At 49.9% G+C, this 27,289-nt stretch overlaps 4 protein-coding genes and 1 long non-coding RNA gene across 17 annotated transcripts in view; 3 read left to right on the top strand and 2 right to left on the bottom strand.

The window, feature by feature from the left end:
- The window catches only part of LOC125405157 (cell adhesion molecule CEACAM1-like), a 31,298-nt gene extending 27,265 nt beyond the window's left edge, over positions 1-4,033 (bottom strand). For 4 of the 7 annotated variants that reach the window (XM_087906767.1, XM_087906780.1, XM_087906845.1 and 1 more), the window contains exons 1-2: positions 3,722-4,033; positions 2,488-2,853 (exon numbers count right to left, since the gene is read on the bottom strand). In XM_087906767.1, coding sequence (XP_087762893.1) covers positions 2,488-2,853; positions 3,722-3,827 — 472 coding nt within the window. In that variant the 5' untranslated portion in view covers positions 3,828-4,033. The remainder of the gene's footprint in view (positions 1-2,487; positions 2,854-3,721) is intronic. The other 3 variants (XM_087906828.1, XM_087906948.1, XM_087906875.1) reach the window with 3 other exon arrangements.
- A 119-nt stretch (positions 4,034-4,152) lies between these two features.
- On the top strand, positions 4,153-22,228 carry Dmac2 (distal membrane arm assembly component 2). 7 transcript variants are annotated; one of them, XM_087907584.1, is made up of 6 exons: positions 4,153-4,388; positions 16,778-16,971; positions 18,307-18,387; positions 20,336-20,472; positions 20,553-20,718; positions 21,303-22,228. In XM_087907584.1, exons 1-6 carry the CDS (start codon positions 4,356-4,358, stop codon positions 21,475-21,477), a joined length of 786 nt encoding a protein of 261 aa, XP_087763710.1. In that variant the 5' UTR covers positions 4,153-4,355; the 3' UTR covers positions 21,478-22,228. The 7 variants fall into 7 exon arrangements, with proteins under 7 accessions (XP_087763710.1, XP_087763716.1, XP_087763712.1 ...); XM_087907590.1 differs by lacking the exon at positions 4,153-4,388 and adding an exon at positions 15,328-15,421 and having other exon boundaries at positions 20,556-20,718; XM_087907586.1 differs by lacking the exon at positions 4,153-4,388 and adding an exon at positions 15,328-15,421.
- On the top strand, positions 4,395-4,865 carry LOC148123377 (uncharacterized). Its single transcript, XR_015738260.1, has 2 exons — positions 4,395-4,510; positions 4,679-4,865. It is a non-coding gene; the product is annotated as an uncharacterized LOC148123377 (long non-coding RNA).
- On the bottom strand, positions 9,628-11,094 carry Erich4 (glutamate rich 4). Its single transcript, XM_048441073.3, has 2 exons — positions 10,874-11,094; positions 9,628-10,293 (listed from the first exon to the last, which is right to left on the bottom strand). The coding sequence occupies exons 1-2, from the start codon at positions 11,045-11,047 to the stop codon at positions 10,054-10,056; spliced, it is 414 nt and encodes a 137-aa protein (XP_048297030.2). The 5' UTR covers positions 11,048-11,094; the 3' UTR covers positions 9,628-10,053.
- Positions 22,229-22,374: 146 nt separating the features above from the next.
- Positions 22,375-26,925, top strand: B3gnt8 (UDP-GlcNAc:betaGal beta-1,3-N-acetylglucosaminyltransferase 8). The gene is made up of 2 exons (XM_048440983.3): positions 22,375-25,193; positions 25,578-26,925. The coding sequence occupies exon 2, from the start codon at positions 25,610-25,612 to the stop codon at positions 26,774-26,776; it is 1,167 nt and encodes a 388-aa protein (XP_048296940.1). The 5' UTR covers positions 22,375-25,193; positions 25,578-25,609; the 3' UTR covers positions 26,777-26,925.
- The last annotated feature ends 364 nt before the right edge of the window (positions 26,926-27,289 follow it).

The raw sequence follows: 27,289 nt of genomic DNA, 5'->3' as shown, positions 1-27,289 counted from the left end.
CTGGGCATGTGAACAGATGTCACACACGGGAGCCATGAAGCAACCCTGGCATTTGGGTCCAATAGCCATCTCAGACCCCAGTGTATAGCATTCATGTCTATTGTGGTTATTGAGCCAGTGACCTCTAAAGAGGAGCCCAAGAAATTATCAGCAGACTAAGAAGGACAGACAGGCTTCGGAGTATGTCCTGATTCTGTTCTTGGGCCAGAGACCATGTGAGACAAGTGTTCTCACATGCAGACATGACTGGCACAGCACAGAGAACAGGGACTTAAGAATGCAGGCACTCACGTGTCATGAGTGCTGACACATCTGCGAGAGAAAGGAAGACCACAGACATCTCAGTGACAAGTGATTGACACACAGGTTCTTAAGCCTATTCCAGAGAGGAAGAGCTTCCTGCAGAGTGTGAGAAGTCTTATACCAAGCTCTGAAGTCCTGCAGGGTCACATATGATGAATGGGAGATGTGGACAGTGACTTGGGTCACACGGTTCTTCTGTAGAGAGATCTGCTGTGGGGACAGATCTGTTCAGAGGCAAGTTTGAGGTCTCTGTCATGGGAAAGACTGGAGGACTGCATGTATAGGGAAGTGTAGTGTCGTGTTAGTGCATTCCCAGGAGTGGAGGTCCCCAGCTGCTCTGGAGAGTCAGGCAGAGTACGGGGGAGCCAATAAATGCACGTGAAGTGCTTTATCCCTTTACTTTTGGACCCAGAAATCACAACTGGGGCTGTGTCAATTCTCCCAAGGGGGACAAAGTTAGAATTGGCGTCACCTTCAGTATGCTACCATCTGAGAACACCCACCCTGTTCCACCAGTGATATCCTGAAAAAACAGTTACATGTGGAGAAGGATAAATCCATCTCAGCATTGGTTGGACAAGCTCCCTCTTGAAGGGCCTAGAAACCAGGGAGGAACATGGGCCACCTCTAGTGGAATAGGGATGCTGTCCCAGTCAGTAGCAAAGCCGGGAAGGAGCCTGGTCTTCGTGACTTGCAGGTCTGGCAGTCTGTCTCAGACCCCATGCCTCTCAGGGTAGAAAGAGGAAGGAATTGATCTGTCATGTCTCATGGCCTGCTTCAACTGTCAGTCACACAAGAGCCCTAGATCCGACACAGCCACTTCTGGACATTTACTCATAATTGACACAGTGATTGCTGGAGCATTGGCTCACAGGAGCTGCTGCTTCTACTGATTTCTGTGCCATTTGCTATTGCCCTGGAGGGAATACCTAGCTCAGGGGTCAGTGAATAAGGAATTGATGCTCTGACATAGACTGCAGGGAAGGTCAACAAAGGCAGGGATACTTCTGCCTGGAATGAGGAAAGAGGAGGTGAGGGGCAGGGGTCTCACATGTCTTCCAAGTCCACGTAGACCATGAACTCCATGGATTCTCCCAAACTAAACCAGCAGACCAGCAAGACGGCTTTAGTGATAAAGGCACTTGCACAAGGCTAATGTCTGAGTTCAATTGCTGGAACCATAGAGTATATGGAGGAATGATTCTCGCCACTTGTCCGACGGGTTCCACACAGGCACTGGTGTTTGTGTGTCCCATTCCCTCCCTCCACATTAGTAAAGGTAATTTAATTGAAAATATATAGCCAAACCAGAATATTCCTGAGAGCCTCCTACATCCCAGCAGCCTTAGAGGCAACCTGTGATGGGCTTCTGGGAGAGGGGACCCTAGGAGCAGGGGTCAGAGATTGGAAGAAAGTCTCAGCCTCCAGGCGGACCAGGAGTAGTTGTTGTCAGAATGTCCCAGATTCTGTTTGATTTTAGTTTCTTTGAAAAGTTCCAGGACTGTTCCTTCATCCACACATCCATGCATTCACTGCTCATTGTCCTGATTTGTGTGGTTCTGTTGCAGACTAGAAAGGATTGTGTGTGTGATCTAAACACACACCAGTCTCTCTCCCTAGCTTCCTGTCTATGGGGAAAGCACCTGACCCAGCAGCTCCACAGGCGCCCCGGAAGAAACCCAGCCATGGAGGACTGGGCTGTAGCGGACATCTCGTCCTCTACCCAGCACTCACGCCGCACTCACGCCCCCCTCCCGCCCCCGTGTGGCCCGGAGTCAGCAGCGGCATTTCCCACGCTTTGGTTTCCTTTCAGCAGGGTAGCTGGTGTGGGGATTACTATCTTGTCTGTAGATGACTCTCATGGTGCTCACAGTCACCTGATCTTGGTAAAAAGACCTCCTTCATGAAAACCCAGGTTCCTTAGCCAGTCCTCAACTGAGTCCTCAGGATATTCCCCAGAGCCATGGTCCCTGGGACAGGGACAGGCATGGCAGACTTTCCGCAGTGTGGAAGCAGGGGAAGTAGTCTCCTCTTCTCAGGTCTGTTTCCACCATGGGTGTCCTCCACTAAGTGCTCCTAGTAAGGGACCATGATGTAGAAAGGACATTAGGTCCGGTCAGGACTGAAAAGCTGTGTGTGAGAAATGCCCCGCTCAGCTGCTAGGGACCACAGGGAATCACTTACGGTATACTTTAAACCGTATAGGTCCTTTGGTCGATTCTTCATTCTTGACACGTACAGTTCCCATGAAGTTACCTGAGAAGTCCAGAGGGATATTTTGTATCTTCAAACTTCCATTTCTGTATATCGTTTCTCTTCCAGTGAATACGTTTCCTTTCTCTGTTTGATTAGTTTCTATGTTTATTTTCATTATACGTTGCATTAATGTAACACCGCTTATTGATCTGGTCCATTCTATGTCTGTAGCATTCGATGGTATTCCATGTTTGAAATGTAAGAAAACAGTCTCACTTTCCAAAACATGTTTTGGTACTATATTAATCTCCGCCCACTTGCAACAAACGACTGTGCTCAAGGATAAAAATGTGCCTACAGAGGAGAGAGAAACCCATCAATAGGAGACTTTATTATGAGATAAAAGATGGAGCTCTCAATCATGACATGGTGTGCATTTTCTTCACTTGAATGCGTGTGTGAGTTGTTAGTGCACCTGTGTGTGCATGCATTTGTGTGTAAATGCATTGGGCATGTATAAGCATGCATGCGCATATGCATGAATGCATGTGTACCCACGTGCATGCAAGTGGGTGTGAATATGTACATGTGTGTGTGTATGTGCATGCAACCATATAGAATTGTATGTCTTTGCAAGTGTGTGCATGCATGTGGGTGTGTGTACATATATGCATGCATGAGTGTGTGAAACCTCTGTTTCCTGCTCAAGAGATCCTGGCTCATATCTTTCTCATCTTCCCATGCTCTCTCTCTTCTTGCTTCCTGTCACCCTCTGACCTCATCTACTAGATGTCTGTGAGGGTCTCTTTCTGCTCAGTATGATGCGGCCCCCCTGAGGACAGAGACATGTTGTAGCTGTGGTGTCTGAAAAAGGCTTACACCCCTGTGCAGGTATGAGCGTGTGCACCCCATAACTCTTATGTCAAAAGTTTGATCATCCCAGTTTTATTTGTATAGAGAGAGTCACCCTGATGTAGTTACAATACCAGTGTGAAGAACATGGTGGAAAGCAGGAGTTAGTGTTGGACTAGTGAGAACTGAGCGTTTTAGTTCTTACTCCTAGTTCACTGAAGGGTTCCTATTTTGAGGATCTGTCTGGCTTCCTATTGTCTCCTAGACTCAAGCAGATGCCCTGTGGCCTCTCTCCATTCTCTTCTCCCCAGGAAACCCTTGCTCATTCCTGCTCATCCTCCCCACTCCATCCCCAGGGTGGATCCCTCACCTGTGAACAGAAAGACCCACCAGAGGATGTTCCCTGTGTGGGGAGGGGTTGAGAGGAGCTGCATGATCTCTGTGTTGGCTCTGTTCCCCTCTGAGGAGAAGAGCATCAGCCCCAGCACTCCCCTTAGGCCTGCCACTCTGATGTCAGCTCTGCTGCTCTTCTGAGCTTGGTCTCCTCCCAGGGTCACATGAGCTGTGGGGACAGATGTCTGCTCAGGACTCCTCCTTGTCCTCTGCTTCCCTAGTGTTAATTTTCAGCCCTCCATGTTTCAGACTGATGGGGACCTGTCTCCTAGGAGGACAACTGCCCAGCCTAGCAATGACCTCTGCTGTGTTCTGTCCTCGGAATGGACATCACAGAGAGAGGCCCTGGAGTCCCCAACAAGGGCTTGCTTTCTTTTGTGACACTGCAAGCTGCCTGGTTTTCCCAGTGTCTGACACTCCCTCTCAAGCAGGATTCACTCCAACAGGAAGGGACAGATGCTGCAGGATGATAAGGGACCATCTGAATCACAACTGATTTGAGAACTGTCTTATATGCTTGCCAGCGTCATGGCCCCTGTCTCACGGACAGACATACAAGATCACTTATCTCAGAAGGAGCTTCACGTACTGAGCCTGGAAGAGGAGGCATTATGTGTGTCTTGGAAAAGATGGGGTCTGGCCAGGTGAGAGATTGGGAGGCCATGAGCTCCACTGTCTTCAGGTGGTTCAGGAAGACACTCTGTGTGTGGGCAGATCTGGGATCAGGTCAGCTCCTGTTATGGGAAGCGTCTGTTCCCTCCCCCAGGTAACTCTCTTGAGATCTATTGCATTTATCTGTGGGAGATGAAGTAGAGGGAGCACACAGGGAGTCCTGATAGAGCAGGCTCAGGTCAGGGTACAACAGGCACTGGGGGAACTTCTAGGATCTGTGGAAACAAAGGCTGGTAAACAGGCTGTGTCTGCACTTCCTTAGCTAGCACCATGTTCAGGTCTCCAAGACTGAATTTGATGAGTGTTGATGCTGTATCCTGATGTGGCCTCTGGAAGACAGACATGGTGGACCCAAAACACCTCTCTGTGGAGCACTGGGCTGATGTCTGCTGAAGTCCTTTGACACACTTGAAATCCATACTAATACTAATAAACAGCTTTTATCTGTAGTGCCCCTTAAGTTTATTTTTCTGTATATGAGCAAGAATATCAGTGGGGGACAATGGTCAGTTTGACTCACCAGTTGCCAAGTGTCCTGCTTGGCTGAGTATGAGATGAAAGGACCTTGTGGGAGCACCACGACTTGGACACTCAGGGATGCTTCAAGGAAGCTCCAGCACCGCACATGAGGTGTGGCCCTGGCGCAGCTGTTTCAAACAGCTCTCCCCACTCTTCCCCTGTAACATTTTCTCACAACCAGGGCTTGTATTCCAGGAAGCTCAAGCAGAGGACCTGTTGTGACTGATGCAACAGGGTCAGTGTCCTGACTGTCAGCATGGCCCTCCTTCCGCGAAGGCCTACTGTGCCTGGGACACTCATCACTTTCTGGCTGTGTAAACCAGCTCTTTGGTTCAGGTTTTGAGCCACTGGGAGACAGGCCCCTGCACTGCCTCCTCTGCTCTCTTCTACTTACTCCTGCTCTCCCCAGCTCTCTCCTGTTTTCCCCTACTCTCCTCTGTTCTTCCCTGCTCTCTTCTGTTCTCCCCTGCTTTCCCCTGCTCTCCTCTGCTCTCCCTTGCTCTCTTTTACTCTCTCCTGCTCTCTCCTGCTTTCCCCTGCTCTCCTCTGTTCTCCTCTGCTCTCCCCTGCTCTCTTCTGCTCTCCCCACCTCTTCTCTGCTCTCTTCTATTCTCCCCTGCTTTCCCCTGCTCTCCTCTGCTCTCCCCTGCTTTCCCCTGCTCTCCTCTGCTCTCTCCTGCTCTCTTCTGCTCTCCCAGCCTCTCCTCTGCTCTCTTCTGTTCTCCTCTGCTCTCCCCTGCTCTCTTCTGCTCTCCCCACCTCTTCTCTGCTCTCTTCTACTCTCCCCTGCTTTCCTCTGCTCTCCCCTGCTCTCCTCTGCTCTCCCCTGCTCTCTTTTATTCTCCCCTGCTTTCCTCTGCTCTCCTCTGCTCTCCCCTGCTCTCTTTTACTCTCTCCTGCTCTCCCTAGCTCTCCCCTGCCCTCTTCTGCTCTCCCCTGCTCTCTTCTACTCTCCCAGCTTCTCCTCTGCTTTCTTCTGTTCTCCTCTGCTCTCCCCTGCTCTCTTCTGCTCTCCCCACCTCTTCTCTGCTCTCTTCTACTCTCCCCTGCTCTCCTCTGCTCTCCCCTGCTCTCTTCTACTCTCCCCTGCTCTTCTCTATTCTCCTCTGCTCTTCCCTGCTCTCCTCTACTCTTCTAGCTTCACCCAAGAGAATTCTCTTCTGTCCTAATTTTAGTAGTTTGGGCTGAGTTGATATGGTGGTTTGAAGAAAATGGCCCCCCAAAAGAGTGACAGTATTAGGAGATGTGGCCTTGTTGAAGTAGGTGTGGCCTTGTTAGAGGAAGTGTGACACCATGGGAGCAGAGGTCTCTTTTGCTTAAGTTTCCTACACTGTCAGTTGACTTCCTATTGCCTGCAAGTTGTAAGACTCTCTCAGCTACTTCTCCAGCACCATGTCTGCCTGCACATGGCCATGCTTCCCACCATGATGGCAATGGTCTGAACCTCAGAACTGTACGTCACCCTGTTAAATGTTTTCCTTTGGGTTGGAAAGGTGGCTCAGCGGTTAAGAGCACTGTCTTCTCTTCCAAAGGTCCTGAGTTTAATTCCCAGCAACCACATAATGGCTCACAACCATCTGTAATGAGATCTGGTACCCTCATCTGGCCTGCAGGCATAATGCAGGCAGAACACTGTATACATAATAAATAAATAAATCTTTTTTTAAAAAAAAAATGTTTTCCTTTATGAGAGTTGCCATGGTCATGTGTGTCTTCACAGCAATAGAAGCCCTAACAAAGACAGAGTTGGTACCAGGGTATTGCTGTGATAGGCCTGAAGAAGTGTTTGTTTGGAGGAATTTGAACTTTGGTACTTAGGTTAGGAAAGCAGTAGAATGCTTTAAGCACTGCTTAATGGGCCATTCTAGTAGGAACAGGGATGACAGTGGTGCTGAGAATGATTTGAACTGTCCAGGGCTGGATCAAGAGATTTCAGAGAAGAGTTTTAGTGTGTTGCCTAGAAATCATTCTTGGGATATTTTGGTAAAGAATGTGGCTGCTGGGGCTGAGAGATGGCTCAGAGGTTAAGAGCACTGACTGCTCTTCTGGAGGTCCTGAGTTCAATTCCCAGCAACAACCATCTATAATGAGATCTGGTGCCCTCTTCTGGCCGGCAGGGATACATTAAGGCAGATGCTGTATACATAATGTATAATAAATTAAAAGAAGAAGGAGGAGGAGGAGGAGGAGGAGGAGGAGGCTGCCTTTTGCCCTTGTCCAAAGAGTCTGCCTGAGGCTAAAGTGAAGATATTTGAATTAATTCCATTGGCAGAAGAAATCTCAAAACAGCCTAGTGTAGACTCTACCGTGTGGTTATTAGTGGTCACTCTGATGAAATGTATAATGAAGGGGGCCAGCTGAGGAAGGAAAACCATTTGAGGAGGAAAGGAGCACCAGAAGTGGAATGGAGCCAAATCCTGTAATTGAGGAGATCAACAGACTAAGAGACGGAATGAAGAGTGTGGTAACCTCAGGGCAAGATCCCACCCAGCTGAATTTCCGACTTGTGAAAAGGAATTAAAGAAAAGTTTAGGCAAAGCAGTGATGGCACACACTTTTAATCCCAGCACTGGGAAGGCAGAGGCTGGTGGATCTCTGAGTCTGATTCCAGCCTGGTCTACAGAGCAAGTTTCAGGACAGCTAAACTCAGGCAGTGAAGGAAACTATCAAAAACAGAAAGCTGGCAAAAATGCAATTGGAGGAGGGGCCTGTTCCGGCCCCAGCAAGCAGCTGAACGTGGCAGCTTTGGTCACATGGCTCTGACTTTAGAGTTAAGGATGGAAGAAATGAGTTATGGAATTTGCATCTGAATCTATGGAAAGCTGCTGGGGCCAGGTGTGTGTCAGGGGTGTCCCTGAATGGAGGTCTAGTAGAGAGGCCATTGTGTGAAGCTGTGAAGTTGAAGCCTAGATTGTCTTAGAGAACCCAAGATGTTAGAGATGCCAGAGTCATGGTATGTCTGCCAAGGAAAACTAACAGGGAGTCAAACTGGCCCAAGAGAAAGAATTGTGTTGTGTTCGACAAAGCTGAACAGAGTTGGAGCTCTGAAGAGCATTTTAATATCAGACATGGAGATGGACAGTTGGAGTTTGTCCAGCTGGTTTCAGTCTTGCTTTGGTTCAATATTTCATCACTAACCTCTCTTCTCTACATTTTGGAACAGTAACGTATATTCTGTGACATTGTATGTTGGAAATGTGTGATCTGTTTTTGATTTTGATTTTACAGGTGACTATATTCAAGAGATTTCATAAATCTCAGAAGAGACTTTCAACTTTAGACTTTTAAACAGAGTTGAGACTGTGATAGACTGTGGGGACTGTGAGGATTCAGGCATTATGCTGGCCTACTCTGTCATCTGGCAAGACGCAGCCAGGCAATACCCTAATCAGCCCAGGGTTCCCTGGCTGCTATGTGTAAAGGTCACTTTAAGAAGACAAGCCCCTAGTTACTTAGCTTCTCTGGGTTCGTGAATTATGGGCTGTTTATCCATTGGTTTACGTCTAATATCCACTTATGAGTGAGTACATACCATGTTCGTCTCTCTCGATCTGGATTACCTCACTCAGGATGGTTTTTTCTAGTTCCATCTATTTGCATACAAATTTCAAGATGTCATTATTTTTTACCAGTGAGTACCACTGAGTAAATGTACCATATTTTCTTTATCCATTCTTTGGTTGAGTGGCATCTAGGTTGTTTCCAGGTTCTGGCTATGACAAATAATGCTGCCATGAAGATAGTCGAGCAAATGCCTTATAGTATGATTGAGCATCCTTAGGGTAAATTAATTAATTAAAAAGAACCAGGTGGTGGTGGCACATGCCTTTAATCCCAACATTTGGGAGGCAGAAGCAGGAAGATCTCTGTGAGTTCCAGGATAGCCAGTACTGTGTCGCAGAGAAACTCTGTCCTGTAAAAAAAGCAAATTAATAGTAATAGCAACAATAATTTAAAAAAAAAAAGGGAGTACTGAGGAAATGACTTGGTGGGTAAAATGCTTGCGGGCATAAAAACCTGGTTTGAATCCCCAGAACCAAGGTAAAGCTGGACATCTTAGGAACTGTAATCCCCTGCCTCCATGGAGAGATGAGATGTGGAGATAGGAGAATTGGCAGAAACTCTCAGGCCAGGTAACACGGCATGCGGCCATAAATATGAGAGACCCTGTCTCAGGGGAGAAGACAAGGCCTGGTGCCTGAGGCTGTCCTCTGACCTCCGCAAATGCTGTGGCATACAAACCCACACTCACACACAAACACACAGAATAAAGGAAAGGAAGAACACAAAGCACGGTGGTGCACGTCTTTAACTCCAGCACTCAGGAGGCAGAGGCAGGAGAATCTTTGTGAGTTCCAGGTCAGCCTAGTCTACAGGACTACATAGAGCCCTTATCTCAAAAAAAGAAAAGAAAGAACAAAAGGAGGAGCCTACAGGGTGGCTCCGTGGGTAAGAGAGCGTGCTGTGCAAACAGAAAGGCCTGGGTTCCAGCTCCCAGACTGTAACCTCAACAAGGGGATGGGGAAGCCAGGAAGACCATGGGAACTCGTGGGCTAGCCCAGGCACAGTTGTGAGGTTCAGTGAGAGACCCACAGTGGAAGACAGCCACACAGACCTGCACACAAGTGTGCATATAGATCACATAGCACACATGAAAATGGCTTTATGTTATATATAACCACAATAAAAGCATACAAAATTTATATTTTATTCCATGTATTCAAAACATCATTTCAACATGTAATCAATATTTTAAGTATTGGGAGGCTTTTACCTCACAGGTCGCTGACCTTTGTCTCATTCCACATCTCCCTCTGAACTTGTGATGTCTCAGTCGCTTAATAGCCATGACATCTACCACACTAGGCTGAACTGATCTTCCATCCTGTCTGCTAACATCTCCATCACTTTTGCCAATCACTGGCTCTTCAGGCCACACTGGGAACATTTCTGCACATAGAGCTACAGTCAAACCAGCCCACATCTCCAGGCTCCATTGTCAGAATCTCCTGAGAACAGCCTGCTGAAGGAACACCATTGATTCTGTCTGATTGGACCCGAATCTCTTCTTGCTTTTGCATAAATTTGCATCTCATTTATGTGTCAAACTCTATCACCTCAGATGGTTATCTCAAAGTCGGGGAGGCACAGGGCTGGATAGGAGACCCCTGGATGTCCCTCCTCCTGCTTCCCCTGAGGCCCTTCATCCTCTTCTTCAACACGGCTCTCCTCTTCCTCCTCCGCTGCTTCCTCCTCCTCTTCCAGGATGGTGATCAGCTCCTCCCGCAGGGCCCCCATCTCCAATCCCAGGTGACACAGCTGTCCCAACAGCTGGAAATCCACTCGGCGCAGGTTCTCCTACAGGAGTAAAGGAGCATCATGGGTATGCCACCCAGAGTAAGCACATCTGCCAGGAGCTTCAGCCCAAGTTCCAGCCTGCCTGGCCAGGGACCTCTCTGATTCTGGGTTCTTCATGCCATCTGCTTCTCCCTGTACCTCTTGACCTCTGTTTCTCTGCTGGCCTCTGCCTCTTCATCTCTGTGGCCCCTTCTTTTCATCTCTGACCCCACATCTCCAGTTCTGTTTTCTCAGGCCTGCCCTTGGTCATTCCCAGGTCCCATTCCATCCGAGATCCTGTCTGTCTATCCCTGAGCTCAATCTCTGACGCCTTCCTCCGCTTCTCTCCAGGACTGTCGCCATTACTTCCTCTCTTGCTCTGTCCCCACCTCTACCTGTCTCTGCCTTGTTTTATTCTCACATGCAATGTTAATCTGCAGCCTTAAGCTTGAAATTCTCCTGCCTCAGTGCTGCATTACAGGCATGAGCTGGCAGGCCTAGCTGAGCCTCGGTCATGTCTATTGCTATCACTCTTTCCCCCACCATATCTCTCTCTCTCTCTCTCTCTCTTTCTCTCTCTCTCTAGTGAACTTTCACTCACCAGCTCCTCCCAGATCCACAGCAGTGGCCCCCTGGCACTCCCAAGTTCTGCCCCTGAGGATAGAAGGGTCTGGCCAGGGTTCCCCTCTGGCGGGGGCATCATTAGCGCCTGGGGAGGTGGACCCAATCCAAGGAGCTCCAGTCCGGCCTGCTTCAGCTGTACCCACAGCTCCATGGTCTGAACTATGGACTGAAAGCAGGAAGTAGCAAGGTCCAAGGGGCCCAGTCGCCTGGGAAGCTGCGGGATGGGCATGGGGGAGAAGAAAGATCCAGGAGGGGCTGGAAGAGACATCCCAAAGTCCATTCTTCACTCTGAATCAGATGGCCACATTTTTTTTTTCTTTCTGGAGTCCAGCCTCCATGATCTCATAGCCTCGGGCAGAGGTCTAACTTCACATACTTGCCTCTTAGGTTGACTCCCTCGGGCACAGGGTGCTTGATGCTTGACATCTGAAGGAGCTGGGCTGTCTTCCTTCCGAGGTCCTCACACCTCTCCAGCCCCCCTTCCTCGGCCTCTTCAGTTGAATGCCCTTGGCTATCCCCCAAATTGATCCTTGTCTGTCCCCTGCCACGGCTTTGCCACCAGTGCTCCCTGAAGAGTCTCTGTGTGGAGACTGCAGGCTGCCATACAGCAGCCAGTACTGCTAGCTTTGGACATGTCTGTGTTGTGTGTGTCACTTCCAGGTGGTCAGGACTGGGAAGAGTTCCAGTCATGCTCTGCCTTGACCCATACAAGTCCATGAGTATGCTTGAGCAAAAGAGACCTCAAAGTCCACCCCCACAGTGACACACCTCCTAATAGTGCCACTCCCTTTGGGGGCCATTTTCTTTCAAACCACCACATGCACCAAAAAATTTTTTTCAAAGAAAAGGGAAAAAAAAAAAAAACCTCACAAGGTTAGTTGGGTATGGTGACACACACCTGTAATCCCAATAGTTGGTAAGCAGGGGCAAGACAGTCACTGCAAATTTGGGGCCAACAGGATCTATATATTGATTTCCAAGGAAACAGAATGAAATCCTGTCTCAAAACCCAAAGATGGGGGGAAGAGGTCTGGGAATGTGCCTCAGTTGTCAGAGGGCTAGCCTAGCATGCAGGAAGCCCTGGGTTCCATGTCCAGTGTCACATCAAGCTAACTGGGTATGGTGGTATATGCCTGTAACCCCAAAACTCGGGAAATGGAAACAAGAGAGTTGTGAGTTCAATGTCATCCGTAGTCACTAGCATGTGCTACATGTGCTACACTAGCATGTGCTTCGAAACCAAAACCCACAAGAGACTGGGGGTGTAGCTCAGTGGCAGAGCAGGACTCTAGGTTCAAGTTAAGAATGCAGCTCCATGGTTCATGCTTGTCTGGCATGCAATAAGCCCCTGGCCCCGTCACCAGCACCAACGACATGAGCATATATGCATACACACACATACAAGCACAGGCAGGTGCACACATTCAAGTACAAGCAGGCACACATACAAGCACAGGAAGGCACATACATGCAAGCATAGTCTGGTACACACACATAAAAGCACAAACAGGCGCGCGCGCACACACACACACACATAAGCATGAGCAGGCACACACACACATACAAGCACAAGCAGGCACATTTACACACACACATACACACTCGGGTGTTTCCAGGAGAGAAGCCACATTCTGCTCTCTGAGCTTCCAGACTACCCGCTCTCCTTGCATCACTCCAGTCTTTGGCATCCGGCATCCTGACTCCCATTTTCTGCAATGGCCATCCTGATAAGACATTCGCATCCAGCAGTCACCTACAATAAATAACATTCCCGTTTCAAGGTCCTTAGGCTGATTGTGCTGTGCTGTCGAACACCTTTGATTCCAGGGCTTGGGAGGCAGAGCCAGGCAGATCTGAGTTCAAGGTCTGGTCTACAGAGAGTTCCAGGACATCCAGGACTACATAGTGAGACCCTGCCTTGAAACCCTCATGGTCCCACCCCTCAAAAAAATCCTTAAACTGGGCCTTAAGGTACACTCTAAGATCCCAGCCCTTGGGAGGCTGAGGCAGGAGGATTACATGTTTCAGGCCAGCCTGGGCTACAAAGCAATAAATACACTACTAAGAAAAGGGGTAGAACTATCAGAGGTGAGGGGGTGGGACTATCAGAGGGGAGGGGGTGGGACTATCAGAGAGGAGGGGGTGGGACTATCAGAGGTGAGTGAGGGAGTGGGACTATCAGAGGTGTCTGTACCATATAAAGTGACATAGTCAGAGTGTGGTGGTTTGAAGGAAATTGTCCCCCATCGGCTCACTCAGGACAGTTGAGTGGTCCATGGTGGCTTGGAGAGCTTTGTGAGGAACCACCTTGCTCAAGGAAGTGCCTCACCTGAGGTGGGCTTTGAGAGTTTAAAGCCCGACCCTTTCCTGTTGCTTTCTCTGCTTTGTACTTCAGCTCTCAGCTTCCTGCTTCTGATGCCATGCCTGCCACATGCTCCCATCCATACTTCCCCACTGTGACAGACTCAGCCCTCTGGAATGGCAAGCCCTCTGTAAATGGCTTTGAGTCACTGACACCTCCACCTTTGAGGACTACAGAACAAGGACATTTGTGGTTGGGGGCATTCAATCTACCAATTCCCCACCTCGCCAAAACCACTGCTCCCTGACTCTCCACTTCCATAAATAACACCTTTTGGTTTCTCTAGCAACTTTCATTACTACCCCCTTCCCAGTTCCTATTCCTCATGGGCCTGGACTATAGCAGTAGCCTCTATGTTGATCTCATGTCCACCTGTGCCCTCTAAGAGACATTCTCCAGGTCTTCGCAACATGTAAGGCAGATTTTGAAACTCCTCTCTCCCTCTAAAAAGACTAAAACCCTACTAGACCTACGCAGTCAGTCCCACTGCCCACCTCCCTGGTCCTGTCTCCTACCTCTCTGCAAGCTGGTGCCTACTTCAGCGCATTTGCCCTGGCTCTTACCTGTGCCTGAACATTTTCACTCCAAACCTTTAGGTACTTTTTTCTTTCATGTCACTCATTCCAGTTAAATGCACCTTTTTTGCAAAGGCCTTTGCTGGCGATTCTATGCCCCAGCCACTCCCTAATATATTGCCTGGCATTTTTCTGCTTCTTATCAAACAGTATCTTTAGTCTTTTATTCATTTTTTTATCCATCCTTTTTCTGCCTAGAATGGCAACTCCCTGAGAAAGGGGCTCTCAGAACTCACTGTGAGAGCTCAGTAAATGCTGGTGAATGAATGAATGAATGATTGTATCCACCAAGACTTCGCATTTGGGGGCTGGGCAAGTGGCTCAGTTGAGAGAGTTTACCTAGCATTCATTGAGAAGGCCCTAGGCTTTTCCCGGTGCCCCATAAACTTCTGACCATGTGCCTACACTCATAAGCACATGCCCACACACACATTCATAATAAGTTTTTAATTGAAAAAAAAATAAAGTTCAAGGCCAGCTTAATGTACCTGAGAGAGACCCTGTGTAAGAAATAATCCTCTTAACCGGGCAGTGGTGGTTCATGCCTTTAATCTCAGTACTCTGGAAACAGAGGCAGATGGATCTCTGTGAGTTTGAGGCCAACCTGGTCTACAGAGTGAGTTCCAGGACAGTCAAGTGCTATACAGAGAAAATCTGTCTCTGTCTTAGAAAAAAAAAAAGTCTAGATGTGAACTCCAAACTAAAGTCAGTCTTTTATACTGAATTCTAACATGGCTACCCTGGCTACCCAGCTCACCTTTCCATTGCCTGGCCCTGTTAGAAACTAAACAAACCAAACAAACAAACAAAACCACAAGAGCATTGACTGCTCTTCCAGAAGACCTGGGTTCCATCCCCAGCACACACATGGTGGCTGGCGACTCCAACTCCAGGGATTCAACGTCCACCTCTGGTCTTCAAGGTATTGCACACATGTGGTGCAGACATCTATGCAGGCAAACATATCAAATAAAATTCTAAAAATCTAATCATAATAGGGCCAGCAAGATATCTCTATGGGTAAAGGTGCTTGTCGTGTTGGCTAGGGGTCCTAAATTCACTTCCGTGACCCATGTTCTGTTCATCTCTAGAGGTGCACCATGACATGTGGGTGTGTATACACACACAAAATGATATAAATTAAAATAATAAAAAAAAAAAATAATAATTAAATTTTAAAAAATGACATGGAGGCTCCTAGGTATGGTAAAGGAGAAAGTTTGTTGTAGATATATGGGAGAGCATAGCCAGAAGCACAGACATGGCCATGTGGGAACAGGGGGAGAAGTGGAGAGAGAGGGAACCAGGTGCAACAGCCAAGGAGGGCAAAGGTACAAAAGGGGCGGGCAACCAATCAAGAGAATTGCTACCGCAGTCAGGAAAAGAAGCTCCCTCTTCAGAGGGTGTCAAAACACCGTTCTAAAAGGGGGGGGGGGATTAAAGAGTATGTGCATTTTAAAAGGCTAAAAAGAAGGAAAAAAGGGGGTGTGGCCACAAAAGTAGTCGTTTGCGTCTGAACCACGTATTGCGCAGGAAAATCCCGCCCTTCTTACTTACGTCATCGGGCAAGATGGCGGCGCCCAGGGCGGTAGGTGACCGCGGCGCCTGGAACCCTCCAACTGTAGTTCACTTTGCAGCTCCCCTCGAGACCTCGGTCAGCCTCGAGGGAAGCAAACGCCTGCGGGGGCACAGTGTGTCCGGCCGGGTCTTGCCCTAGGGACGCCAGTGGGCCTCTCTGGGGCCACAGAGAGTCTCGGGCTTCGCTGGGCGGAGGCTTGGTAGAGAAACCAATGGATGAGGGCGGACTAGCCAATCAGAGGACTAAGACTTCTAATCCTGGGAAAGCGTCTTGAATGGGACCTGGAAGGATTGAACGAGATTCTGGGATTTGGGGGAATGCAGAAAGAATTAAGGATACTTTTGCGCGAAATTCCTGGGGAATTTAAGGATCTCCTAATACCAGCAGTTGGGATTGCGGAGGCAGGGGGATCAGGAATCCCGTCGGTAAATAAACAAGTAAACCTTAGTAGAAAATAAAGGGACTCAAGGTGGGCGGTGGCGGCGCACGCCTTTATTCCCAGCACTCCGGAGGCAGAGGTAGGCGGATCTCTGTGAGTTCGAAGCCAACCTGATTTACAAGAGCTAGTTCTAGGACAGACTGCAAAGCTACAGAGAACCCTGGTCTCGAAAAATCAAGAGAGATTGAGAGAGAGAGAGAGAGAGAAGAAGGAGGAGGAGGAGGGGGAGGGAGGGAGGGAGGGAGGGAGGAAATGAAAGGACTCGATGTTGCAGGCAGGAACCAAAGAGTGAATGTGGAGTTCCGAGGAAGAGTCCGAGGGAAATTCCTAGAACTCCCAATAGTCATTAAATTGGAGAATGTAGTTAGTGGTAGAGTGCTTTGTTGATACCCTAACACTGAAAGTTACATCGACCATGAAGGGGCAGCCAAGAAATTAGTAGTTAAGCAAGACCCTAGGAAGAGCTGGGTAAAATCTGGGTCATTGTTAAAGCTCACGTTGAAGTGCATGACTACCAGAGTTGCTGAAAGCCAGGCATGGCAGCCCACTTGTAATCCCAGCACTCTCCTCAGTCAAACTGACTGACTAGAGTAGCTGAGATGGGGTGCTCCAGGTACAAGTGAGAGACCCTGCCTCAATATATATAGTAAAGGGCAATTAAGGAAGAACCTGGCCTCAACCTCTGGCACAAGAATGCATACTGCATACATATGTTGCCCCCCCCCAAAAAAAGTGAATTGATGAGAAATTAAAGTATAATGGGAGTTTGGGGCAAAAAAAAATAAGGATTTGGTGGAAAATTAGAAGATCTTGAGAAAATCAAGACTGGCCGCACTGAGGGGTAAAATTAAAAGTCATGGTGTAAGATTTGGGTGTGGAATCCATCTCCAGGCTCACCCCAATCCTTTCCCTCTCCCCTTCTCCAGTTCCTGCGCTTGGGTGCCCGAGAATGGAATGGGAGGGCCAGGGGCATCCGTAGCATGAGTGAGCCCGTGACCCCAGATAGCAGTCGGAAGAAAAGAACACTGTTACAGTTCCTCTCGGACTACTTCCATGACATCCATGCTCTGAGAGAGTACCTGCTTCGGAAGCAGATACTGAAGGGAAACCGGAAGAATCGGTGAGAACCTGTGGCTTGGCAAGACACAGCCCCCCCCCCCCACCCTGCGCCTGTTTAGTCAGTCCCAGGCCAAGCTGTGGCTTCCACTGCCAGCTTAACCAGCTCACATCTTCCTCTTTGGGCCATCCCTTCTCTGAGACTCCACTCTATAGGCACTCCACCACCAGCCCTGCTTGGGGGTCAGGCTGACTTTTCAGACATATGTGGCTAAAACATATCTCTCATATTTCCCTTTTAAAAGAAATCTTCCTCTCAAGCCATTCCCAACTGGCCACCCAGTTGCTAAGGGTGAATTTGAAGGCATCGTCTGTGGTCTCTCTCTGCCTTCACATCTAGTCTACCAGTGTCAGGATTCCCAGGGTCAATCCCACCACTTCACTGTGTGTGACCTGCCCTGATAACCTTTCATTTTAAGGTTAGTATTTTGGTCACTGTTCAATTGCTATGAAGAAAAATCATGGCCAAGGCAGCTTTTAAAAGAAAGCATTTAAATGGGGGCTTGCTCCCAGTTCCAAAGGGTTAGTCCATGACCATCATGATGGGGGAGCATGGTGGCAGGCTGGCCTGGCACTGGAGCAGTAGCTCCACAGGTTGCAAGCCCAAAAAAAGAGCATGATACTGGGCCTGGCATGAGATTTTGAAACCTCAAAGCCCACCCTCAGTGACACACTTCCTCTAAGAAGGCCACACCTCCTAATTCTTTCCAAACAGTTCTGCCAACTGGGGACCAAGCATTCAGACATGTGCCTATGGGAGTCATTCTCATTCAAACCATCACAGTTACCACATCCATTCTCTTACTGCTCGCTTTTACCCTGCTCTCTGGAGCTGTAGTTCAGGCAGTTCTGAGCCACTGGATGTGGGGTGCTGGGAATCCAGCTGAATACTGTGCAAGAGCAGCAAGTGCCCTCAACTGAGCTGAGCCATCTCCAGCTTCATTTTTTGTTTGATTTGTTTTGTTATTGAGGGAGGTTCTCATAGCTCAGCCTGGCTAGATTTGAGCCCTGATCCTCCTGCTTCTACCTCCTGTGTGTGCTGTACCTGACCAAGAAATGATTTTTAACATGAGTCTCCACTCTCAGGCTGCCCCCGATTTGTCTTCTTCTCAGAACTGCTTTTCTGCGATTCGCAGTTACTTCTTGCTTTGTTATCTCTCCCCCACTACCAGACAGTGATGTGCTTTGTCCACTGTGATCCCAGTACATGGCACTGAATAGGCACTCAGGTTTGCAGCAAGCTAGTCAATACTTGCCTGCTGCCCTGTAGTCTTCCCTCATAGAACTGGCACATAGTGAGAGGCCCCAGGCTTCACCTTTGCTCTCATTTTCTCCACAGATCCTTCGCTGACATCCAGGAGAAATATGGCCCATATGTCACAGGTGCCCTCTTCATCCTGAAGCAGGGAGGCGCAGTGAAGTACGACAGCTGTCATGAGAGGATGTGGGAGGGTGGAGCATCTCTGCTGTCTTAACAGCTGTGTACCAGGGGACTTGTTCCTGGACTCGAGTTTGTCATTTATAAAATGAGCTGGCATACAGAGCTGAGGCGAAGGCTCAGCTGGTAAAGTGCTTATTACATATGCATGAGGATATGAGTCTAGCGCCCCTGTAAAAGTCAGGCATGTGGGGTACACCCTGATCCCACTGCCAAGGGGGTAAAGGCAGGACAATCCCTGAGGCTCTCTGGCTGGCCAGCCACCTAGCCTGACTAGCAAGCTCTAGGTGAGTGGTTCTGTCTCAAAACATGTAGTAGAAAAGCAACTGATGGCAATGACCGACATCACTGGCTTACATGCCTGCACACTTGTAGACACACACACAAAGACATACAAATACACACAAATTTTAAATTAACAGCCAGCCCTTTGATCCCAGCACATGGAGGCAAAGAAGGGTGGGTCTCTATGAGTTCTAGGCCAGTCATGGCTATATCTTAAGACTTCTTCCTTTAAAAAATAATTTAAAAATTAGATATAGCTACACATGGTGGCACATATCTTTAGTCCCAGCACTTGGGAGACAGAGGCAGGTGGGTCTCTGTGAGTTCAGAGGCCAATCTGGTCTACAGAGTAAGTCTTATGACAGCCAGAATATATATATAGTGTGACTGTCTCAGAAACACCATAAATAAGTAAAAGAATTATGTGTGGCATTACTAATACAGGGTTTGCTTTCAAGACTGGGATTTCAGTCTAAACAGCTGTCATGAAGTGGAATGTCTCAGTGCTCAGTCACACCAGGCAGCTGGGTGATGTGCAAATCCTTGCTCCCGGCTACTCTTGACGAGTTCAGCCTGGGCTATAGAGCAAAACCCCACCTCAAAAAAGTGTTTTTTTGCCTGGTGAGGTGTCACACTCCTCTGACCCCAGCTCTGGGGAGGTAGAGGAGGGCAGACTGAGTGGATCTCCTAGCTGGGCATGGTGGCATATCCTTGAGATCCCAGCTTTGAAGGTTGAAGCTGAAGAGTTAGAAATTGTAGGCCAATATGGGCTACATAGTGAGACCCAAGACCCTCCCTCAAAAAGCAAACAGCAAAAAAGGTCTTTATGCTCCTTTTTCCCCTTTTAAAAAATGTATATATAAAAAACCATATATAGGGGGTTATTTTGTTTTTATTTTTTGTGTTTGTTTTTCAAGACAGGGTTTCTCTATAACAGCTCTGGCTGTCCTGCAACTCGCTTCATAGACCTTGAGCTCAGAGGGCTCAGCCTCCCTCGTGCTGGGATCAAAGGCACCACCACCGCCCAGTTTTAAATATATATGTTTTTAACATTTACTTATTTAGTATATGAGGGTGTTCTTTTGCCACTGTGTGTATGTGGCAGTCAAAGGACAACTTAAAGAAGTGAGTTCTCCTTTCACCATGGGGGCCCTGAGGAACTAACTGGCTGTCAGACTTGGCAGCAGGCAGCCTCACCCACTAAACCATCTCTTGTCAGCCCCCCTGGATGTTTTCTTTTCTTCCTTCTGGAAAAATGCTCAGTTTCTATAGACTTTATGTACTCCTACCTGGCCTGAGGACTTCTGCCGACTCCTTAGAATGAGATGTGTGTCTGAAAATAGCTGTCAGCAGGGACTCACACATGTAGCTCTTTCCTTCAATAAATGTATGCTGGGAGGCGGGGGTGTCTCACTCTGTAGCCCAGGCTGACCCTGAATTCCCAATGCTCTGGTCTCAGCCTCCCAAATGCTGGGCTTCTAGACATGCAGCCATGCCCAGCTCAGTTCCTGGCTCTGACGCTGGACAGTATCTGGGCTTCTGGTGTCCTGTGTGATGGAGTGAGGAGGGTGCCGACCTGCCACCATTGCTAGGGTGGCCACACTTGGGAAGCCAGGAAATGTCATCTCCCTACTCTTCATTCTAGGTTTCAGGACAAGGAGTGGATCCGTCCAAATGAGCATGGCCATTTTCCTACTGAGTTCCTGGAGTTCCGGAAGGTTCCTGTGGAGGCTGTGGATGCCAGTGGCTGTGCCATCAACTACCAGGGCATGAGCAACCTCCGTGAGTAGGCCAGGGGAGTGGATTCCCCTTTGGTGTTGGGCTCCAGAAAGGCCCCTGGTGCCACCCACCTTCTCATCCAGCAGTGCCCTTGAAGGAGCTGCGGTTCCTGTCGCTGCAGCGCTGCCCCAATGTGGATGACTGGTGCCTTAGCCGTCTCTACCTTCTGGCTGACTCGCTGCAGGAGCTCTCGCTGGCCGGGTGCCCCCAAGTCTCAGAACGGGGCCTTGCCTGCCTCCACCACCTCCAGTAAGATCTCGGCCCAGACCGACCCTATGCCAGCAGAGCCAGGAGGGGGTTCTGGGTGCTGCTAGCCATCTGTCTGTACCCTCCCTGTCGTGATCACAGGTACTAACCTGTGGTAGGTGAGCGTAACTGAGCATTCTGTGTCTTGAGAAAGAACTGACTCCCAGGCTTGCTTCCTTTGTATACGGACAGAAACTCTGTGGCAGTCACACTGTTGGGGAGAGCAGTAAATCTCACATATTTAGATAGCTGTAGAGTTTTACTGGAGGGCTACGGGTGTGGGTCAGTGATAATAGTTGTGTAGAGTCCCCCAGTATGTGGCTCAGTGGTGGAGCCCCTGTCTAGAGTCCCTCAGTGAGGGGCTGGGAGCATGTCAGAGCTAGAGTGTTTGCTTAGAATGTACCAGTAAGGGGCTAGGGGTGTGGGTCAGCAGCAGAATGTGTGAAGCCCTGGGATCCATCCATCCACGCACACACACCCACAAAGAATAAAAAGAGAAACTATTAGTTGAAATTAGGGTCAAACCCACCCTCTTCTTACAGTCGCACACAGATGCCGCTCTCATAGCCGTCCTTCTCACCCTTCAGGAGTCTCCGCAGGCTGGACATCTCAGACCTCCCTGCCGTGTCCCACCCAGGCCTCACTCAGATCCTGGTAGAAGAAATGTTGCCCCATTGTGAGGTCCTTGGCACTGACTGGGCCCAGGGCCTGAAGCTGGAGCCAGACCAGCAGCCTCAGAACACACCAGCAGTCTCTCCCTAGCCTGTGGCCCCACTCTTGCAGGATCTTGTGGGGCTCTGTGGAGTGTGATGTTTTCTCACTCTGGCTTCCAGTGAGGTCCATTCAACCCAAAGGAGCATTGGCAAATAAGAAGGCTGAGTCAGGGTGCTGACTGGTGTTTGCCTGCAGCTGTCAAACAGCTGTCACCATGGCTGACAGCCCTCCATGGACAGCTGCTCACAGCGCCACGGTTTCTCATTATCCCTGCTCACCAAGAGCATTCCCCCAAACTGTCCACATACATGTCAGCAGGACTGTGGCCAACATGAGAGGCTGTTGGTTCTTTACAGTGGTGGTTCCTCCTTGTGCAGTGTGCATCAACTCCACAGGTGGAGCATTCTTGGCCACATTCATTAAAGGCCAGCAGCACCCCAAGCCCCATGGCATCGCCCATGGATTTACAGGCTTGCATGCTCGCTTTAGCAGCACACATACTAAAATTGGAACGATTTACTGACTTGTCAAATGTGGGGTTTTCCTGTTCTGTGAAAATGGATCCTAGCCCTTGGGAAAATGGTCCCTTCATCCGGCACAACAGATTTCATCAGTAGAGGGCGCTGGAAAGAACCCAACAGAAAGGTCAGGACTGCCTGGAGCTTGAAGTGTACAGTGGTTCCCCAGGAACCCTATTGACTGAATGACTCCTGGTACCCATGTTACCAGTGACTGTCACGACTCCCAATACACCGTGCAAATGTATGATTCTTTATATTAAACGTCCCTGTTCGCATTACCTTGTGGCTTTTCCTCCCAACTGGATCCAGATGGATAGTTCTAAAGGTTCAAAATTAAGCTGGCGGTAGTGGTGCACGCCTTTAATCCCAGCACTCGGGAGGCAGAGGCAGGCGGATCTCTGTGAGTTCGAGGCCAACCTGGTCTACAAGAGCTAGTTCCAGGACAGGCTCCAAAATCTACAGTGAAACCCTGTCTCAAAAAAACAAAGCAAAACAAAAGGGGGGGAGCTGGAACTTTGGGCGTGAGCACAGAAGCTCCAAGTTGGAAAAAAAAAAGGGGGGGGATGCTAGAGATTCTGGCATGTGTGCCCTGTAGGGCATCTCAGATGACCTGTGGTGGATGCCAATAAGCTGCCAACTGCAATATGTACCCATGGCTCCTGTGCTGACAGCAGTGGCCACAAAGATGGTTTGGGTGCTGGGATTTTTTGGAGCGCTCTTGAGTCCTCAGAGGGTGTGTGTAGAGCCAGTCTGAGAACTTCAGAGCTCAATGACAGCCCCAGAACTTCATTCTTGGAATGGGGTGGACTCAAGAGTCATCAGGACTTGACCCCCGCACCCAGCCACTTCAAGGCTCTTTTGCCAATACCAAGGAGCCAACAGAATCATCTGGTGATGACCTCACCTGGGCCCTGGATGCCCACTATTCTTTAAAGATTTATTTATGTGCATAAATGTTAAGTCACCATGTGTATGCAGTCCCCATAGTAGCCAGAAGCCGGCATTGGATCCCTAGAAATTGGAGTTATAGGTAGTTGTGAGCTCCTGTGTAGGTGCTGGGAATTAAAACCTGGGTTCTCTGCAAAAGCAATAATTGCTCTTAACTACTGAGCTATCCCTCCAGCCCCATGTGTTCATTATTCTTAAGACTTCAGAAAGCACTCAGGAGGCAGAAGGCAGACAAATTTGTCTACATAGCAAGTTCCAGACCCACCAGAGCTACAGTGTGAGACTCTATCTCAAAGTTAATTAATAAAAAGAGAGTCAAGAGTGTCCTCTACTGCTAACAAAGCCATAAACTCTAGAATCAGATCCACTTCCTCCAGAGGGAGGCAGACCTAACTGGGCCCCGACTGACTCTAAGCTGGGGTAGTACTGCCCAGTGGTAGCATGCACAAGGCCCTAGGTTCAATACTCAGTACTTCCCCCAAACCAGCGTTCCTGCACCAGGGAAGCTGAAGCCAAAGGATCACAAGGGATACAAAAGAGAAGGGCTGGCAGATGGCTGAGTGGTTAAGAGCATCGACTGCTCTTGCAGAGGGCCCACATTTGATTGCTAGCAGTCACAGGGCAGTTCACAGCTGTCTAACTCCAGTTCAAGAGGATCTGATGCCCTCTTCTTGCCTCCAGAGGCACCAGGCATGCAACTGATCAGAGACATATAGGCAGGCAAAACTCCCATATATGGAAGAAAAAGAATTTGAAATGTATATAGGTAAAAACCTGAAAGTGTGTAGAGTGTGTGGTGAGGACAGTTGGGCCAAATCTGTTGAACAGGTGTGCTTTTTGGATCTAATAAGTTACTCTGTGCCACAGAAGTGGTCTGGCTGGTTGTTTGGCTGATTGGAACATGGACCCAAAAGTAGCCAAAAACTAGATGGGAGCAGATAGTGAAAATGTTCCAAACCATGGTCCCTAAAAGTAATCTTCTGCCTCTGACCCTTTGTTACTCAATCCTAGGTTCTTTGTTAATAGCGGCTTTCTACTGAGCTCTGCTGGTTGCAGCAGCTGTATGGATTTCCCAATTGGACCTAGGCTGCACACCTGTCAGATTTGGCCCAGCATTGCTTGCTTTCCGCTGGACTGTAGGCCCCAGGAGGAGGATGCCAGTCACAGAGCCTCAGTGCCATAGAGGGAGATGAGCCAGGAGAACCGAGAGGCCTTATCCAGCCTCTCCCAAGGCGGTGGGCTTGACCCCGCCTGGCCGTTGGCTATCTTCCCTACTGGAGCTCTTATCCCATTAGCACTCACCATTTCCTCCATCTGTTCCCATGGGATCCATTCTTCAAACTTGGAGGGAGGAAATCAGGGCTGGACTGATAACAGACTCGGGTGCTAGTACACTGGTTCCTGTTATATCTAGACAGTCCACCAAACCAGGTAGGCTGCAAGAGGTCAGCCTGGGCTTGGGAGGTGGGGAGCAGGCTTCCTCTCAACCTAGGTCCCTGGAGATCTGGGAAGGCCCCACCTTGCTGGCCTCCCCAGACTTGCTGGCACAGCTTCAACTACAGAGGCCCTAGGGCAGAGATGTAAACACAGTCAGAAACCCTCCTGCCCCAGGGGTGGGGCATAAAGCCCAGAGCATCACAGGGCGGGGCGCCTACCATCTGAATGAAGGTGGAAGGCTGGTAGTGGCTCAAGTACAAGTTGGAGGAGGTGCAGGCCCCTAGCTGGGGGCTCTCAGTGCACCTCACTTTACCATCCTTTATTGCTTTCCTTGCTTACGCTTCTCCCTGGCCCTTCCTTTCTTCTTTGGGTCCTCCCGGGCTCCTCTGACTCTTCTCTGGTTAGTTAGGCTCTGTTCTGACCCCGGCCATCTGTGGTCTGTCTCTTTTCTGCCTCACCCTTCTCTTCTAATTGCCTCGCGGCCCCTACACACACACCTGGCGGTGACCTCGAACCAATCCCTTGGCCTCCCTTCTCTTTTCTCTTTGGGGCCCAGAAATTCCAGGCCCTCGCAGTCCGCGGTCCGGGTCCACGATTTGACCATCCCTGCACCTTTCCTGACGTCTCACCAGGAAACCAGCCCTAACTCGCCAGAGCGCGTCTCCCCGTCTGCCTCCCCTCCAGCCCCGCCCTGACTCCTCCCGGCCCCAGGGGCCCCTCCCGCCTCCTCCCGGCTCACCCGCCCCTCCAGACTCCAGGGCTGGGCCGGCAGCCGGAGGACACACAGCTGCAAGCTGGGAGTCCCGGCAGGGCTTGACCCAAGGACCCCCCCAGAGCTGGCGGAAGCCGAACCCAGAGGTACCCGGGGCGGGCCCTGGGGTGGGGTTACTAGAGGAGTTAGGTAGGTTTCCAAGAAGGTAAAAGGGGTTTCCCCGGGGAGCTGGGACTCCTAAAAGAGACAGAAGAGTGGAGGAAAGGAGATAGGAATGGCGTTGAAGCGATGCCGCAAATACATCAACACCTTGACTCCAGGAAAGGGAAAAAATAGGATGCGGGTGTGGAGCTCAGTCTAAGGTAATGTGACAATTAGGGACTATAAGCCAGGCTGCCTAGGGTCAGGGTCTTTGAAGCCATTACCAGCTGGCTGGGTCGGGGTAAGCCCTAGGTTGCTTGTCTGGGCTCGGCTGGGCCCTCTTTGGAGGTCCACGCTGCACCCTCTGTGACTCCTTGTGACTCTTGCAGCACCACTGGTGGCCCTTTTCCTGGGCCGGGTCATGCGTTGCCGCAAGTGCCAGCTCTGCCTGTCAGCACTGCTCACACTCCTGGGCCTCAAAGTGTACATCGAATGGACATCCGAGTCCTGGTTTAACAAGGCTGAACCCCGGGGCACCCTGCTCAGTCCCACATCACACAATGCTGTGCCCACCCTGCCCATGAACCTCTCAGCACGCCTGGGTCAGATTGGTCCACTGTCCTTGGCTTACTGGAACCAGAAGCAGCGGAACCTGGGAGTTCTGCCCAGTACGAACTGCCAGACTTGGGGGACTGTTGCAGCCTCGGAGATCTTGGACTTCTTGTTGTACCCCCAGGACTTTCAGCGCTTCTTGCTGTCAGCAGCTTGTAGGAGCTTCCCTCTATGGTTGCCTACAGAGGGAGGCAGCCCAGTGGCCAGCTGCTCTGATAAAGATGTCCCCTACCTGCTCCTGGCCGTCAAGTCTGAGCCAGGACACTTTGCAGCACGCCAGGCTGTGAGGGAGACCTGGGGCAGTGCAGTCGCTGGGACCCGGTTGCTCTTCCTGCTGGGGTCCCCACTAGGAATGGGCGGGCCTGACCTAAGATCACTGGTGACATGGGAGAGCCAGCACTACGGTGACTTGCTGCTCTGGGACTTCCTGGACGTTCCCTACAACCGGACACTCAAAGACCTGCTGCTGCTGACCTGGCTGAGCCACCACTGCCCCAATGTGAATTTTGTTCTGCAGGTTCAGGACGACGCCTTCGTGCATATCCCTGCCCTGCTGGAGCACCTGCAGACCCTACCACCCACCTGGGCCCATAGCCTCTACCTGGGTGAGGTCTTCACCCAGGCCAAGCCACTCCGCAAGCCTGGCCCTTTCTATGTGCCGAGGACCTTCTTTGAAGGTGACTACCCAGCCTACGCAAGTGGAGGTGGTTATGTCATCTCAGGACGCCTGGCCCCCTGGCTGCTGCAGGCAGCAGCCCGTGTGGTGCCTTTCCCCTTTGATGATGTCTACACTGGCTTCTGCTTCCGTGCCCTGGGCTTAGTGCCCCGTGCCCATCCAGGATTCCTCACAGCCTGGCCAGCAGATCGCACCAGGGACCCCTGCACAATACGAGGCTTGCTGCTGGTGCATCCAGTCAGCCCCCAGGACACTATTAGGCTCTGGAAACACCTGTGGGGTCCAGAGCTCCAGTGCTGAGCCTCAGAGACAAGCTAGAGTGGGGGTGGGGATGATGAGCTGTCCTAAGACCCTTCTAACCCCTTCCCAGTCAAGAACTGGACAGGCCAGATAAGATGGCAAACTGCGCTCACCTACTTTCAAATTTGACAATGATGTCCTCCCTACAATGAGGCTAGGAGTTGTTTTTTTTCATATGTGGGACCCCTGCAGGGAAGGCAGATGTTGTTGCACCCTAAACCTTCACACAGACACTTTGCTAGACAGCAATCTTGTACCAGGCTATGAGCGAGCTCTGGAGGACACATGTACCAAAGCTGCCTTCCAGCTTGGGAAAGTTTATAGAAGTAGGGATCTATAAGTGGAGAAAAGCCTTTAGTTTTTTCTGCCTAAAGCCAGGCTATCCCCAAAGGCTGGTGTGGTGGTCCAGGCTATCCCCAAAGACTGGTGTGGCAGTCTAGGCTATCCCCAAAGGCTGGTATGGTGGTCTAGGCTATCCCCAAAGGCTGGTATGGTGGTCTAGGCTATCCCCAA

The sequence above is a fragment of the Myodes glareolus genome, chromosome 1, assembly GCF_982192425.1.
Source record: "Myodes glareolus chromosome 1, mMyoGla1.1, whole genome shotgun sequence".
Taxonomy (NCBI): Eukaryota; Metazoa; Chordata; class Mammalia; order Rodentia; family Cricetidae; genus Myodes; species Myodes glareolus.
This window is presented reverse-complemented; position numbering and strand designations above follow the sequence as displayed.